Source organism: Capricornis sumatraensis, chromosome 14, assembly GCF_032405125.1.
Source record: "Capricornis sumatraensis isolate serow.1 chromosome 14, serow.2, whole genome shotgun sequence".
Taxonomy (NCBI): Eukaryota; Metazoa; Chordata; class Mammalia; order Artiodactyla; family Bovidae; genus Capricornis; species Capricornis sumatraensis.
This window is the reverse complement of record NC_091082.1, coordinates 84,758,844-84,777,037: the sequence shown is the minus strand read 5'-3', so window position 1 is coordinate 84,777,037 and position 18,194 is coordinate 84,758,844. Positions and strand designations below refer to the sequence as shown.

At 41.2% G+C, this 18,194-nt stretch overlaps 1 protein-coding gene and 1 non-coding gene across 2 annotated transcripts in view; one reads left to right on the top strand and one right to left on the bottom strand.

Moving 5' to 3' along the window:
* PTPRC (protein tyrosine phosphatase receptor type C) overlaps nt 1–18,194 on the bottom strand; it is a 134,738-nt gene that overhangs the window by 43,440 nt on the left and 73,104 nt on the right. Inside the window, exons 7-11 of the mRNA XM_068985975.1 lie at nt 17,136–17,279; nt 13,680–13,799; nt 11,437–11,595; nt 9,514–9,722; nt 4,978–5,038 (exon numbers count right to left, since the gene is read on the bottom strand). Of these exons, the coding sequence (XP_068842076.1) occupies nt 4,978–5,038; nt 9,514–9,722; nt 11,437–11,595; nt 13,680–13,799; nt 17,136–17,279 (693 nt within the window). The remainder of the gene's footprint in view (nt 1–4,977; nt 5,039–9,513; nt 9,723–11,436; nt 11,596–13,679; nt 13,800–17,135; nt 17,280–18,194) is intronic.
* Nucleotides 3,675–3,777, top strand: LOC138090945 (U6 spliceosomal RNA). The gene has a single exon (XR_011145913.1). It is a non-coding gene; the product is annotated as a U6 spliceosomal RNA (small nuclear RNA).

The following is an 18,194-nucleotide window of genomic DNA, read 5'->3' as shown; positions in this document are numbered from 1 at the left end:
AGCAGGACTCTGCCCTTGACAAGGACATAAACATCGCCAGTTGGAGTAGAAACGGACCTAGAGCCCATCAGACAGAGTGAAGTAAGTCAGAAAGAGGAAAACAAATTAATGCATATTAATGTCAGTATGTGGAATCTAGAGAAATGGTACAGACAAACCTCTTCGCAGGGCAGGAGTGCCCATGCAGATGTAGAGGGCAGACAGGCGGGCACCAAGGAGGGGGACGAACTGAGGGCCGAGCACTGAGACACGCACGCTACCCGCGGGAAGCCGCTGTCCACGGGAGTTGGGGATGGACAGCAAAGCCTGCCCAGCTCAGCTCAGCTCAGCTCAGCTCACTGCTCTGCGACAACCTAGAGGGGTGGGCTGAGGGGTGCAGGTCCAAGAGGAAGGAGATGCAGGTGTGCTTGTACATAAGTCACTCCACTGTACAGCAGAAACTAACCCAGCAACTGTGAAGCAACTATACTCCAATTTTTAAAAGTGATTAAGAAAATAAGCAGTGTCTACTCAGTTACGCCACAGAGATTTGGGGGTCTATCTGTTACGGCATCCGCCACTGTCTTAACTGATCAATGCCCCTCACTCATCCCACACTGACCGAGCAAATGCTATGCTTCCTACAACCATGACAGTCTCTGGGGATAGGACAGAAAACATGGCATAAAAAGGCACCAGTTTGGAGGGAATCTTCCTCCTCTCTGGAGGGAAACAAAGGCTAGACAGGTGAATAAGCCAATAAAATGATTATATATTTTCCTTGGATTTAAGGGGAAAAAGGTAGGGAAGTATGAAAATAAGAGAAACCTATTTTCTACATGATCTGTGCAAGATTTCCTGAGCATGAGACGTTTCTTTTACAGCCGGAAGCATGGAGTGACTCAGCCAGGCCAAGGGCTGCCCAAACTGCGTGTCCGGAGACAATGGATGATCAGTAACAACACAGGGGATCTCCGCGGCCCACATGGCCGCTTAAGGACGACGGAACTTCTAATCACCTTCTCCCCTGTGTCTCACTGTAACCAGGATGAAATCGCCACTGAGAACCAAGCCCTCAAGGAAACCCTCTCACGAAAGATGGATGCCAAAATAATACATCAACTTCTGACTCCAAAATGTGACCCAGACGAACTCCAACAGGCCAGCAAAAAGAAAGTGAACCAAAGAAAATTTTCCACAGATAGTAGTCTCCAGGTCACAAAGGCCAGTAGCATCCAGGAAAATAAGTGCAAAAGACCCACAGACGACCAAGAATAAAGAGGAGAGCCGAAACGCTCCCAGAAGAAAATAAAACACGGGGACATAGGAAAAGAAAAAGAAGCCGGGAAGTCACACGGGACACAGTGGAACAAACAAACATACTTCAGAAAAATTCTTCTACAGAGCTTGCAGGTATTTATTTGTTTATTTGCCACACCATGCAGCAAGCGGAATCTTAGCTCCCTGAGCAAGGACTGAACCCACAACACCCTGCAGGAAGCTGAAGACTCAACCACTGGACCACCAGGGATGTCCACAGAAATACTTTCAAAGTCTAGATTTTTAAGCTTAGATTCCATCCCAGGGTAACATATCGATCAAGTGCCATTATAAAGATATCTTAATGCAAGCAAAATCGGAATATCTCCTTCTTATAGTACCAGAGTTTTAAAAAAACAGTAAAGTTTTAAAAATACATGAGATTCAAATGCACCAATTCTAAAACGGGAAACCGATGCGGGGAAATTTTATAATGGCATCTGGGCTGTACCCTTAGAGAGCTTCAGAAGAAAAGGGCCCAAATGTTGTTAAACTACAGGTGGTAGAGTGTGATGCCAGAAAAACTGCGTAAAATACATTGCGAGTAGCTGCGCTTCTGCAATTCACAACTCGAGAGCCGCCCCACCCTCGAGTAGATGTCACTATTAAAAGGGGACGACATGATTTATCTCTTAGGAGAATCTGTTGCTAGAAAGAATTGATACTTTTTCTGCCTTATGGAGAAAAGGAGGATGGGGTAACCCTATATCTCCACTGAAGGTAAAATCTGATAAAGATGGACTCGCAGCTGTGTTACTTGGCAACACGGCAGGTATCGACACAAGCCCTGAGTTCTACATGGCGTCTGGGCCAGGACGGGCGTGGATGAACCACTGTCCTGGTGGGAAGTGCTGACCTGGGCTCCCCTGAAAGCATGCACCCAGCACGCATCGTGTCCCTGGGCTCACCCCCATCGGCGCCTTTGGCAGCTGTGCCCAGGGAACTATCACATGATCCGTCAGCTCCTTTCTTGACATGGGGCTTCTAAGCCGGGACGCTCGAACACAGGTGGCCTCACTCTTCTCAGTGGAGTCTGGAGGGTTGAACTGTTCATGGTCCACAGACTGCGGTGGGCAATGCTACCAGGAATTCCTTGGCCAGACCCCGCTTCTGACTGTGTTTCCTGCTCCATGTTTCTCTGAGTGAACTGGTGCCAAGCTGGGCTTATAAAGTTGGGTGTGTGAATTGTCCAGTGGAATCTATGACCCCCAAGAGTAAGTGCTGCTGCTATGAACTGTTTACATAATCAGAAGAACTCAATGAAGCTGTTGGTATTATAAGAGCTTAGAAAAGAAAAGTGCATGGAAATAAAGTTCAAGAGAGCTGGCTGAATGTGTGTGGCATTTCACATTAGGAGCCTTCATTTAAAATATCTGAGCAGAAAGAACTAAAACTTTTTATGGAACCTAGTCAAGCAAGTTTGGAAAATAAGATGCTTTTATATACCCCCTCTTTGGAAAGACTTCGGGAAATAAAGCATCAGTGAATGCACATGTGCATATGAGCACTGGTGAGCTGCCATCAGAATCAGCTGTGGAGGGGCTTCCCTAGTGGTCCAGGGGTTAAGACTTTGCCTTCCAATGCAGGGACCGCAGGTTTGACACCTGGTCAGGGAATCAAGATCCCACATGCCTCACGGCCAAAATAACCAAAACATAAAATGGAAGCAATAGTGTAACAAACCCAATAAAGACTTTAAAAATGGTTGACATCAAAAAACATCTTAAAAAAATTAAAATAAAAACCAGCTATGCTTGGTAACACCGCACTTGGAGGTCTGAATTTAACTTAATTTACAAAGCTGACAAGCAGAGAAAACTCAAGACAGTGCGAGGTCTTCTTCCTCCACAGGCTCAGACCAATAAGCAACTCTCCAAAGAGCAGCAGATGATATTGTTTTTAGACATGGAGGAAACTATAAGAAGAACTGAAAACAGAAATAGTGAAAATTGGGCATTCTGGTGAGCAGAACAAGCAGAGGGGAGTGGTGACATCCAGCTGTTATCCTCACTGTTACAATGACATTTAATTTCAGTGATTTTTCCTACACACAGCTCTACTTGGATTAAAGCATTTTTGCTTGCATACTCAGTCACGTCAGACTCTTTGTGATCCCATGGACTGTAGCCCACCAGGCTCCTCTCTCCATAGAATTTTCCAGGCAAGAATACTAGAGTGCATTGCCATTTGTTTCTCCAGGGATCAAACCCATGTCTCTTGCATTGACAGATGGATTCTTTACCACTGAGCCACTAGGGAAGCTTGTAGGGACTGTTTATCCTAGCTTAGTTGGGTACATCAACATAGATTTGTAGTAACACCTGCCTCTGCCAAGCATACAGTTGAGGGACAGAAAAAAAAGAAAAGGTGACAGCGCTGGCTTCTGCAGCACATATACTGACTGAAACAACACAGAGAATTTTAGTGCCACTCCTGCGTAAGGATGACACACAGATTCATGAAGCGCCCCATATTTGGGGACAGTTTGGGATGAGCAGATGCAAACTGGTGTACATACTGAATAGATTATAATGGATAAACTACTAGGTCACACTGTATAGCACTGGGAACTATATTCAATATCCTGGATAAACCATAATGGAAAAGAATATAAACACAGAGTGCTTTTAGATGCATGTGAGATGCTTCACTGTACAGCGGTAATTAACACAACACTGTAATCAACAATTCAACTATACATCAATAAAAAGTAAGTTCTAAAAAAAGTAATTTCTAACACGGTACACAAAACAAATGTGCTGGTTCCTAACATGAAGAAACATCATAAACAGAATCATAATAGGAGTCTATGTAGATAAATTCTTCATGAATTATTTTATGAAATCAACCAACTTTCAAGAATTGAATTTCCTAAACTGAACTTAAGATATTATTTCTTTTTCAGGAAACCTCAGGTTGGATACATTCAGTTGATGATTGAAAAGCAATGTCCAGAATGACCAAAATCCTGCTTATGATAAATAAACAGCTTTGGCTAACTGAGTCTAGTTTTTGGTCATGGGAGGTAAGGTTGACTGGTTTGATCTCTGGGTAGGAAGATCCCCTGGAGGAAGAAATGGCAACCCACTTCAGTATTCCTGCCTGGGGAATCCCATGGACAGAGAAGCCTGGCGGGCTGCAGTCCATGGGGCTGCAAAGAGTCAGAGGCACTGATCGACCTAGCACACACACAAAGCATTTGTTTGAAAAAAAAAGAATACAAACAGCGAATGCACACATGCCCCACGGTGATAAGATGACTGAAGATACCAGACCGCCCCTCAGCTTACTTTACATGCAAACACGCTTATGTCAGAAGACAGGTGGCTGAGGACAGTAGCGGAGCCTTTCTTTCAAGTTTTCAGATAAATGCCAACAGAACAAAATATTCCACTATGACATTTATTGAGCATTGTGGAGTAGCCAGGTGCGTGCGGACAGGAGAGGGGCCCACACCACGCAGGGCAGCCCGGAGCCTGCCCAAGTGTAAGGCCTTATTTTAACATAATGTTCACCTGCACGTACATTTGCTCATACAACTTAAAATATAATGTTTATGGAAATACATAATTTGAAAATTTAATAATTAAATGTGAGTACGAATGTAAAATAATAAAGCATTGGAAGTGGGAACACATGTCCCATGAAAACAGAATAAATAGCCAAGAGAAGACTTACAAGATGTTGATTCTGTAGTACTCTCCCGAGGACCAGCATATTTTGTATTGTGGTAATAGACCTGGGTTTCAGAAATGAGAGAGAAGAAGGTTTTCTAAATTAAATTTGTGAATCACAATATAACACACTCCTATTTGTCATACATTGCTGTTTATTTTCATTAAAATATATACTGGATAACTTGAAACTTCAAGACTATGGCAATACTCTTATCAGATTTCTTAAATATTTACCAGTGAAAATGATATAAAGAAATCTTATCCAATTTAGCAATAATAATAATACTGATAGTTATGGTCAGCAAGAACTAAGTGGACATGAAGGAATAAAATCCAACACACCAGAGTGTTCATTATTTAAAGTTAAAATTCCCTATGAATAGACTAATTCTGCACATTTCTTTAAAAAGGAAATTCTGGTGTATACTGCTTACTAGAGTTACACAGACTCAGACTCTGTACAAAACAATTTTAAGACTAAGTGGAAACAATTTAATGTAAGAATCACACTATTTATATTAAAGTGATTTTAGTTCATAAGGGTTAAAATGATACAAATTGATGACATGGCAACATCTACAGTTTAGACATAAGGAGCTCAAAATATTAAACATGATCAAGCAAAAACAATTTAGATAAACAAGGGAAACTGCATGGACCAAGAAAGCATTAAGAATCTTCAGTCAAAAAAACAAAACAAAACAATTGAGGTAAAAGTAGATTTGAACAGTATAATTAAAAGAGATTAATGATAAACATACTTTGGCAACCTGATGTGGAGGACTGACTCACTGGAAAAGACTCTGATGCTGGGAAAGATTGAAGGCGGGAGGAGAAGGGGACGACAGAGGATGAGATGGTTGGATGGCATCACCGACTCAAAGGACATGAGTTTGAGTAAACTCCAGACCTTGGTGATGGACAGGGAGACCTGGCATGCTGCAGTCCATGGGGTCGCAAAGAGTCGGACATGACTGAGTGACTGAACTGAACTGAACTGAATGATAACTATGATAGATCTATAAAAATATATATACCTAAGCTTTTACCCTGTGGAGGATATACAATCTCCCGGTACTCACAGAATGTTTATAAATATTAATCTCACATTGAGCTGTAAAAAATAGTGTAAATTTCAAAGGGCAGAAATTGTAAAAGCCCAGTTATCTTTTTAAAATAATAATTAAGCATAATAAAAAATGTAGGAATTAGAAATGTACAAACATTTTCTTTAAAAAATTAATTAAAAATGTTTCCATATTACAATCACATACTCTATGGAAATTATCAATAATAAGAACAACCTAGTTTATAAATCCATTCATTCAATTTTATGTCAGTCATTGAGAAGTTAGGGATAAAAGACATGGGATAGAGTGAAAATTTTAGCAAAGGATAATCGATAAGTTGAAAGCTTTTTCTTAGTTAATAAAAAAGAAAAGGAGAAAGAAATAGTCAAAAATCACTTTCAGTTCCCAAACTAGCAGAACATCAAAATAAACCTATAATAATGGAAAGTAATACATTAATAACTATAAAAACAATTATACTAATTTATTAACCGGAGATAAGAATGATGTATAAAGCTAAAACGTTACTCCTTCATGAAGGTATAAACGTAGCAACAGGTTCTGAAATAAACATAAAAGCAAGTTATGGAAACTGCAGAGAAGAAAACAATAGTCTTTTGAAGAGTGAGGAAGAGAAAGGAAAGCTAAACTGTCTCCTAATTTGAATTTTAAGACTGCACTTTAATATGGTGTTGAGCTATATTTTTCCAGAATAAGTTATCACGATTGACACATGGGAGAAGAAAACTCCAGAAAGAGAGAAGAGTACTAAGTTCCTAAAGAGAGTAAAACCTAAGTGTTTTGAAAAACAGAAAGAAAGCCAATGTGCCTGGAGCTTCCTGGGTGCTGAGGAAGATGAGGTGAAATGGACAATGATAGATAATAACAATGCATTTGTTTGGGTAAATAAAAAAAGTGCACTCATTCAAACCCTCCTATGCTGTGGGTAGGAATGTGAATTGGTGCGGTCACTATGGAGAATAGCATGGAGGTTCCTTAAAAAGCTAAAATTAGAGCTGTCACACGGCACAGCAATCCCACTCCCAGGCATAAACCCAGAGGAAAACATGGTCTGCAAATGTGCACGAACTGCGATGTTCAGGGCAGCACTGTTTACAATGGCCAAGACATGGAAGCAACTGAAGTATTATCCAGCAGCAGAAGGGCAGACAGAGAAGACGAGGGACATGTGTGCAGTGGAATTTCACTCAGCCGTACAAAGGAACTCAACAGCGCCGTGTGCAGAGACGTGGATGGACCTGGATTGCCACACAGAGTGAAGTAAGTCAGAAAGAGAAAGACAAACATCGCCTAGAAAAACGGTGGAGATGAACTTACTTGCAAAGCGGAAATAGAGACAGACGTAGCAAACAGACATGGTTACCAAAGGGGAAAGAGGATGTGAGATGATTTGGGAGATTAGGAGTGACACAGAGACACTGTTGATACTGTGTATAAAACAGACAGCTAGTGAGAGCCTGCTGCCCAGTGCAGAGACCGCTCCTCAGCGCTCTGGGGCGACCTAAATGGGAAGGAAATCCAAAAAAGGGGATATGTGTACATGTATGACTGATTCACTTTGCCGTACAGCAAGAAACTAACAAAACATTGTAAAGCAACTATACTCCAATGGGTTAATTTTTTAAAAATCTTAAATTATATGTAACTCCCTTTTGGCCCAATACATTCTTTTTCAGGAATTTATTCAGAGATAATAAAAGACATATTCAAAGACGCTGTTATTTTCCAAAAGAGTGTTTACTTACTCTTGCTTTTAACAGAGACCAAAACAGTTACGGTGAGTAGAATGCAATCAAGCCATAAGACAGAACCTTGTGCAACCATTAGAAATTAGTAGCAGAATATTTAATATGGAAAATGTTCATGATACAGTGATTTTTGAAACATGCAGTTTATCAAACTGTGTGCTTTCATCATGGGAGTGGTGAGATAATGAGAAATATATCCAGTTTCTGACAGAGAGCTCCTAAAACCTGCATCGTTTCCTGCGTGCATGCTCAGTCATTCAGTTGTGGCCAACACTTTGTGACCCCATGGACTGTAGCCTGCCAGGCTCCTCTGTCCATGGATTCTCCAGGCAAGAATCCTGGAGTGGGTTGCCATTTCCTCCTCCAGGGAATCTTCCAGACCCAGGAATCAAACCCAGGTCTCCCACATTGCAGGCAGATTCTTTCTCACTGAGCCACCGGGAGTGACAGTCTTTTCTTCCACTGAAGTACCAATGAGTGGGTTCCCAGATGGCTCCCGCAGGAGGACTGCCAAGACCAAGCCAGAATCAGTCTTGGGATTTTCAGCACCGCCCCCCCCCCCATTCTTGTGAGAAGTGAGAAGAGTGGAAAACGGAGTTAATGACTGATCACGTACACGAGTACAGGGTTCAGAGAGCTTCCAGACTGGGGAGCACATTCACATCAGGAAAGAGACACACCCCCAACTCCACGGGGACAGAGGCTCCCGCACTCAGACCCTCCCAGACCTCCCCTACGTATCTCTTCAGCTGGCTGTTTACCTGAATCCTTTCTCACAGCCTTTAAGTATTTGCCTGAGTTATGTGAGCTGCCTTAGTAAATTAACCAAACTCAAGGAAGGGGTGATGGGAGTCCCCGACGTGGAGCCCAATTGAGCAGAAGTGATGGGGATCTCTTAGCTGTCTTTTGGAAGTGGGGCGGGGCCGGTCTCATGGGACTGACCCCTCCCCTGTGGAATAGGACACTTTCTCTGGGTAGATGGTGTCAAAATTGAATTAAATTATGGGGCGCCCACCAGTCGTCTCAGATAGCTGCTAGACGTGGGTGACCAAAAGTGTCAGGAGTCTTTCAGGTCTTCAGTTTTCTTTGGAAATTCTCTGTATTTCTTACAGGGAAGAAACAGAGGAGGCAGAATGGACTGAATGAGCTGAGGCTTTCTCCTACAGCAAGAAGGAAAGACTGAGCCCTCCCATTTGAGAAACACATACACAAAACATGGTCAGTAGACAGTGAGCTTATGGGTGAGCTTTTAAACTCTGCGTACATTGCTGTTTCCTTACATTTTTTTCCTATTTTCTAACCTCAATGTACCTGTAAAAAAATATTTGTAATTAAAGAAAGATCACATTAGTAAAGACACAGAGCCAAGAAGAACAAAAGATGTGGCAAAGTAATAACCAATAATTATCATTAATAAATAATAACAATGTGTGCCCTGTGTTTCTTGACATAGGAACAATAATTTAACCCTAAGTAGTCATGCTGAAGGTCAAAAATATTCCAACCGAATATCTGCCATAAATCCCTATATTTAGATGAAAAGTATGGAGTCAAAGTTTGAAGACTTATAAAGTGTGATTCCTTTAGACATCAGAGCTTCTCAAGCTTGTGTGAGCACTAGTCCTAGTATCAAGCACTGCAGAATAATAACTATAATACACATCAGCTCTGGAGTGACTATAGAAATCGTAATCTTACCGAAAAATTATATTCTGTTAAATAGTTGAGATTTTCTAACAAGAATCTGCATTCTGATTTTGAATCATTTTTAACCAAGGTAGTTCCAGTTCTCACTTCCAAATGATACGTCCCTTTGGGGCCATTATCCCGGTCAGGAGGTTTACAGTTCACTTCTATAGTATTTTCTTTTGTCCGTGAAGCCTTTAGATCATTGACCTTGCTTGGATCTATCAAAATGAAAAAGAAAAAAAAAAAAAAAACAGTGGTTACTTTAACCATTTGTTAAATGAATATTTAAATTACTGAATAATATATGTGAACAATATAAACCATTCTAAGTGCTTATTTGGGGATGGGGAAATCAGGAGATAATGTACATTAAAAAGCTGTTTAAGAAAACATCTGAAAATAAATTACACATCTTTCAATGAATATTAGCACATAAGTCATTCTTGAAACTCTGAGATGTTTGCGACTCTCCCAAAGAGGTCACTCAGTTGTGTCCAGCATTTTGCAACCCCGAAGACTGCAGCACCTCAGACTTCCTGTCCTTCACTGTCTCCTGGAGTTTGCTCAAACTCATGTCATTGAGTTGATGATACCGTCCAACCATCTCATCCCCTGTCGCCCCCTTCTCCTCCTGCTCTCCATGCTTCCCAGAATCAGGGCCTTTTCCAGTGAGTTGGCTCTTCACATCTTGTGGCCAAATTATTGGAGCTTCACCTTCAGCATCAGTCCTTCTAATGAATATTCAGGGTTGATTTCCTTTAGGATGGACTGGTTGGATCTCCTTGAGGTCCAAGGGACTCTCAAGAGTCTTCTCTAGCACCACAGATTGAAAGTATCAGTTGTTTGGCACTCAGCCCTCTTTATGGTACAATCCTCACAGCTGTACACAACTACTGGAAAAACACAGCTTTGACCATATGGACCTTTGCTGGCAAAGTGATGTCTCTGCTTTTTAACACGCTATCTAGTTTTGTCACAGAGAATGTGTAGAAGCAGAAAACAGAGGAAATGAAGAGAAGGGGCAGGGAGGGAAGAGATGGTGATGGGGAAACATCGAAGACCTGCAGACGGCTCAGGCCCTCCTTTTGGAAGCGCTTACATGACCCTGGAGATACCTGGCTGAATTCTTCATCAGCAACAAATCGTCTTTGTGTCTGTGATAGCATAGGAATTCAGGAAAATAACCAAAGAGTAAAGTTTGAGGACTTGGATTTTTGAAGCATGAACTTAAATGACGTTAGGAGCATTTTATACCCAGCCCCGAGTAGAACACCTGTCCTCCATGAGCCTAGCCCCAGGGAGGGTCTCTGGAGCCCCGGCTGCTGATCTGCATAGGGCTGTTTCTTCTGTCCTGACCCTCAGGGAGTTCACAGTCACCCCAGAGACGGATGGAGCTTTGCACCTGGAGTCTGTGATGCCTCCCATTGGTGGCAAGAGCCGAACGAATGTGAAATGGGACTTAGAACAGAACGCAGTTCACTGCAGTGAGAAGAAAATGCGGGCAAGGCACTACGGTTTATGAAGTGCTTGTCATGCAGGCGAAAGCCAGCAAGTGGATGGTTTGTGAGTGTGGTATTCTCAGGTATCTGATAGCAGTCGAAATTTCCAGACAATAAAGCAAACAATAGATAATTCATTTTTCTCTGAGTTGGTTAGGTTCTTCACTGCCTGAACTCTTACACACTGTCCCAGCTCATGGTTCTCAGGCTTCATTCTTACAGTTCTGTGATTACACCTGAAGGACACAGAGAAAAGCTCAAATGAGAGCTTTTAAATTGTTGTTTTTTACATTATTAAAAAACCCTAGGTATTAACAAATGTGTCAAGTCAACGTGCTTCCCAAATGAAGAATAAATGTGAACTTGCTGTTTAGACGGTTTAGATTTTGCTTTTCGCCATCCATAGAAAAAAGCATTAAACTTCATAACTTACTTGTTGCATTTGTCTTAAATTTACAGGTCACATTTCCACTGCGAACTATTTTTCCTGTGACGCAGGCTTGTAACAGCACCTCATAGTCTGTGAAAGGTGTCAAATGGTGCAAATCTCTTCCAATCTGGGTTTTATCCAGAGTGGTGCAATTTGGTTTACCTCAGAAGGAAAAACAGAAACATTTATTAAGTCATCAAAAGTCAGGATTACCACATATTTAACTTGGCCTGTACCATTAAATCATCCTGAGCCCACTCCAAACTGAGTGACTGAAATACAAAAATATTGTTTGTGCCTAGAAGTACATACAGCTATCGGCAAATGTACTGAATGAATGTAATTACTCCAAATAAACTCAAATATTCCAAACTAATGGTTTCATAGTTAATTTGGTACATAAGATATTAATAAATGAGTCCAAGCGTATCAGTGAAGATGGTCTATTTTCTTTCTGAGAAAGCACAGCCCATGGCGGATATTATGAAAGTCTTTTTTCCAATACTTCAGTGAAGCTTTTCCTGATAACCTCCAAACTTTGAACTTTGGTATGAGCTACTGTTATGGACTTCAGATGCAGAATCCATTTGATCACCGATTACTCCGTCTCCATGCCCTACTCCTCTGAGCGCTACAGGAATTGAGACAATGAGGGAAAGCAGCGGAGTCTGGAGGCCGCGAGAGACAGGGGACTGCGGGTGAGCTGGTTCCGAAGAACCCTTTGAGCAGAGTCAGTGCGTGAGCCACCGTGGAGGCTGGATTCAGCCAGACACCAAGCCAGTTTCTGAGAAAAGGGCACACAAAGCCTGAGGTTGTATCCCTCCCTGCCCATCCCTCCCCACCCGTTCTGCTCAAGCATTATCACAGGGCGGTCATAAATTCGGATAGCACTGAATAAGGAGGATCTGCACTCGCTACAAAAAATAAACAAGGACTCGTCTGACCACAATAACCAATGCATTACCTCCTCCTAAGCCTATTATTCAAATGCTTTTAAAAACTGCATAACATGCAAAGGAACAATAAACATTGTTCCATAAATTCCCTCCATATACTCTGGCATTGAAAAAAACTCCATAGTGGAGAGAGAATATAAAAAGTGAGGAATACAGCAAGGGAAAGTGAGAAGGAGATTCAGAAAAGAGAAAAGAAAACCAATGTGCTCACACAGAAACCAAGCAAAGAGAGCTCACAGGAGAGGGGTCCAGAGAGGCAGACTATCCGACTGTCCTGCAGTTTTATCTTCCAATAATTTCCACATTCCTTTTCTCATAGACATAACTTTTCAAAGTACCATAAGCTCAAATACATGACAAACATTTCCTCTCCGTAGCATTTGAGTCCTCTTATGCTAACTGGAAAACTACATGTGGACGGAGCTTTGCTTTAGGAGTTTGATTATTATGATTCAACCAGCAAAAGGCACATGTTATCAAAATATGCAACAACACGCGGAAGAGTAATGGCTTTCTGCCTCTTAAAATCTGAAAACTTCACCTACCCACTAAAGAGATGGAACTCTGTGAGATGTTCAGCTCAAAACTACTTTAAACTACAGGGCAAGGGCTGTCAAGAGGGCTATCCCAAGGGCTGAGTCTATTCTGAGATCGTCCACAGTCCCCACTGTGTTCTACAGGCATTTTAGATACCTCGCATCATCCAGGAGAGCTCTGTTCTCTTAAATAGCCCCTCCAAACGAAGGGCGAGTCCAGTGGTTGGATTCATCATAGCATGTGTTTTGGACTGCCTGTACTTCTGCAGAAGTTTCATGCTAACTAGAACTACGTTCTAAGATTCCACTGGCCGGTAAAGTGCCCTCCATGACTAAATAGGAATATGTTCATTTTTATTTACCCAATTTTCTGTGGGTGCCAGTTGGATCAAGCTATGAAAGTGATTTGTTTGTCATCCAGAACAATGAGTTCAAGCCAGTGCAGCTCACTTACATAATATGTGGAAGACAGCTGAGTATTATCGTCCAGAGATTTTCTTTCTCTAGGCTTTAGAGTGTAAAGATTATAAGTAAGAAGGACAAGCAAGATTGGGGATGTTCTGAGCTTCGGTCATCTCAGAGGCTGGGGAGTCCATGGTAAGTGGAGGCAATTCTTAAAATCAGGACATATAGGATGCCCATCACGGTTGCTGTGTAGAAAGCTCTGCGGCTCACTTGCTCCATCCATATATCTAGTGTTTTCCAATTTTAGATTTATCTTTCCTGATATGGAATTAAATTTTCTACAAATTACCTGAAGTAATCCAATAGCAAAGCGAGAATCTATCAAAATAATTTTGAGGTGGTATCCAGGTAATCTTTCCTTCAGTTGCACTTTTAGCAGAACAAGTAATATTCTGAGGTGCTTTTGGTTCTGTTGAGAGAATAAGAAGATAAACTATGGAAAAAAAAAACAAGACATAGAGAAACCATTTTTCATATTATTAGCATGCATTGTTAATAGTCATAATTTGATTATGAATCAAAGATGAAATTGTAAGAAAGATATCTGCTCTTGTTACATTTTCTTTAGAGATCATTTGGCTCAGAAAGTAAAGAATCTGCCTGCAATGCAGCAGGCCTGGGTTCAGTCCTTGGGTTGCGAAGATCCCCTGGAGAAGGGAATGGCAACCCACTGCAGTATTCTTGCCTGGAGAATCTCACGGATAGAGGCACCTGGCAGTTTACAGCCCATGGCGTTGCAAAGAGTTGGACACAACTGAGCATATAACACTTCTGCATATCTCCTTTTGTAACTATATGTTTTATAATGTACTAGAGAATTGACTTGGTTAGTAATTCATTTACTATTTAGTACCTACGTGCATGGAAGAGACCGGCTTAGAGTGGCCTCATCTTTGTGCATGTTTGGTATCCACATAACAGTATCCCTAAGCCTATTCCAAACCCTAACAATAATCAAAGTGAGTTGATAGATTTACATGTTTTCTATACTGTGGGGTAGTTTGGATAGGACAGAAACTGTAAGCTTACCTTTCTTGTTTTTCTTTTTGAAAGGGTAGGTGAAGTAAGCAGACAGGGAGTGTGAAGTGAGTGAAGAGGTATTAGACTGTAATTTTAAGTCTAATTTTCTAACTTTTCCCCTAGGCAAATGCTCATAATTCGTATGTTCTAGAAAATTATCCATTTTACCTAACTTTTCATATTGGGTACAAGATTCTTTATAATCTGTGAAATTTCTGCTGTATTTTTAATGTCCTTTTGTTAATGCATGGGGAAAGGTTGTTTTGCTAGAGGTCTATTTTATTATTCTTTTCAAAACCAAGCCTTCAAACGGATTAGTAAATTCCTGATATTTTTGCTGGTTTCTTCTTTCAATAATCTGTACTCCAGGCTTTGTTACTGTCTCCTTTCTAACATTTTTGTTTTGTTTTTTTGTTGTTGTTGTTGTTCTTTTCCAAGCACTCTCCACTGATTTCATTTAACAGGAGCTAAGTGATAAAAGTTCCCATACATTATCATTTGATCTTACTTAAGGTACAAATTCCCCTCAAATATGTCTTTACTTTAGTCAAGTCTGAATGCCTTTGCTTCTAAAGGTAAATTTAAACCATTTTATTTATACTAACTTTTGATACAGTGGTTTGTTTAGTCGCTAAGTCGCGTCCGACTCTGGCGACCCCATGGCCTGCAGCCCGCCAGGCACCTTTGGCCATGGGATTTCCCAGGATTTCCCCAGAACACTGGAGTGGGTTGCCTTTCCCTTCTCCAGGAGATCTTCCCAACCCAAGAATCGAACCCAGGTCTCCTGCACTGCAGGCGGATTCTTCACCAACTGAGCTATGCGGGAAGTCCGGCTTTCGATATGCTTTGACATTTCTGCTCTTTTACCTACTGTTTGCTACTTGGCCTTTTCTCTCTCCCTCCCCGCCACGTTCTTCCTCTTCCTTCCCCTCCTCTCCATTTTTCTTCTTCTCCTCCTCATCCTCCTCCTTTCTCCTTTTCCTCCTTTAACATGTAGAACGTCTTTTATTCCATAACTTTCTTCTCCCGATTATACACAGTGTCATCTGTTTATCTGTCCTTCACATTTTTAGTGGTTGTTCATAAACTGCCTCACAATTACCATGTTTTCCTAGTAAATTTCTGAAGTCAACTGGAGCCTCTTGGTTGTTTAGTCACTCAGTTGTGTTCAACTCTTTGGACGGCAGCATACGAGGTTTCTCTGTCCTTCACTCTCTCCTGGAGCTTGCTCAAACTCATGTCCCTCGAGTCACTGATGCCATCCAACCATGTCATCCTCTGTCATCCCCTTCTCCTCCTGCCTTTAATCTTTCCCAGCATCAGGGTTTATTTCATTGAGTCAGCTCTTCACATCAGGTGACCAAAGTATTAGAGCTTCAGCTTCAGCATCAGTCCTTCCAATGAATATTCAGGGCTGATTTCCTTTAGAACTGACTGGTTGGATTTCCTTGCAGTCCAAGGGACTCTCAAGAGTCTTCTCCAACACCACAGTTCGAAAGTATTAATTCTTTGGTGTTCTGTCTTCTTTATGGTCCAACTCACATCTGTACCTGACTCCTGGGAAAACCATCCCTTCGACTATATGGACCTTTGTCAGCAAAGTGATGTCTCCGCTTTTTCACTGTCTCGGCTCATTATAGCTTTTCTTCCAAGGATCAAGCATCTTTTAATTTCATGGCTGCAGTCATTATCTGAAGTGATTTTGGAGCCCAGGAAAGTAAAGTGTGTCACTGTTTCCATTTTTTCCCCATCTATTTGCCATGAAGTGATGGGAACAGATACCATGATTTTAGTCTTAAGTCAGCTTTTTCATTCTCCATTTCACCTTCATTGAGAGGCTTCATTTCTACTAATCTCTCTACTTCCACTAAATATGACTGTAGTTTTAGCACTTTTTGATTTCTTCTCCCTGCCATCCTCCAGATGCTGTTATTTTCCAGAATTTTATTTTTCAATTGCTACTAGTTATAATAATCCTGTTAGTATTTATGTTGCTGGCTTCTCAGTAGTAACAACTATTATTTTGCTATCAACAATTCGCTTTATCACTGCTTCTCATTAGCTTCTGTGCTCACCTTACTCCTGTGAGAGGCAGGATTCGAAAGTGGCCCAGAAGAGGCAGAAGACACCAAAAGGAGGAAGCTGCTACAGGAACGAGGAGAGGCAATGGGGATTGTGTGAACAAGCATGTCACTTACCTCACAGTCTTGTTTCCACCTGGACCTCACAGCAGCCTACAGTTTGCAAAAACTTCATGGAGGTTTGGATTCTCTGTCATTTATTTCTAAATTCTCACTTTAAAATGGACACAACGCCTTTCTGTGAAACCCCTTCTCCAAATTCATAATATCTTTTTCTGTGATTCTTAAAGAATCATGCTGCTGCTACTGCTAAGTCGCTTCAGTTGTGTCCGACTCTGTGTGACCCCATAGACGGCAGCCCACCGGGCTCCCCCATCCCCGGGATTCTCCAGGCAAGAACACTGGAGTGAGTTGCCATTTCCTTCTCCAATGCATGAAAGTGAAAAGTAAAAGTGAAGTCGCTCAGTCGTGTCCAACTCTTAGCGACCCCATGGACTATGACCCACCAGGCTCCTCCATCCATGGGATTTTCCAGGCAAGAGTGCTGGAGTGGGGTGCCATTGCCTTCTCCCAAAGAATCATAAGAATCATAAGACTATAAAAAGAAAAGAAATTTAACATACAAATGTAAGCAATATACTCACCTTCAAAATCTGTTTCAATAGTTTTATTTTGGCTAGTAAGAAGCTGTTGATTATAGAATACTTGTGAACTACAAGTATAATTAGTTTTGGGTTTAAGCCTCCTCACTTCAAATGTGTCTTTACTATCATTTTGAAAACGGCCATCTAAAAAATATAAGTATTGCATATGAGTATATGAATGTAATATATCACACTTAAATTTCACTTTGGTTTTATATCTATAGTTAATATCTATTAGATTAAAAACCTATGCAAATGGTCAAAACAATAAGTAAAAGATCCAGAGATCTGCTGCAATAATGTGTGATTTCGCTACACTCATTGTTAAAGAAAACACTGGTAAGTAGAACTCAGCTTGAGAGTGTCTCTAATTTAACTGAGGAAATGAGGTGTTAGCTCATCGTTCTCTGTTCAGAGCTGAGACTGCATTTGAGTTAGCCTTTATCTCGCAGATATCTGAGACCATGGCTGTGTCACCAGTCCGTCATACGTTTGCTCTTGCTTTCCTCATCCTGCTCGTGTCCAAGCTCCACATCTTCCCCAAAACATGATGTCTATAACTAGTCCCACACTCCACCCTCTGTGAGAGTGTATATTTTCGTCTGTCTTGCCAAATATGGCCTAGCAGGTGGCTTTATGCCAAGGGAGGGAGATTTCATCCCAATAAACTCAAAGGAAGAGAAATTAAAAGGTAGTAAATCATTAATTATTAAAAAGAAATTCTATCTCAAGTGTCCCCCCTTCCATGAACACCAACTCATAGCCCTTGCAGCACTGATTTTTCTTTTCCTACTTTCCTTTGTAAAAGTCTTCTGGCAGTTTTTTATGAGTGTTGTTGATGGAAGGCTGAAAAAGGAACTCATGGAATCACATGAAATTGCTTGCTTTCCCACTTATGCTAAGAGAATGTGTATCTTAACTTTTTAAACTCTTCTCTGATCATCTCTTAAGCAATGCCTCCTGCGTAACTGTTGCCAAGAAAATTCTTATAAATAAAAATGATACGGCTATTTCAAAAGTTATTCTTCCAATGAAGTATTTGTCTCTTTTATGAGTTTG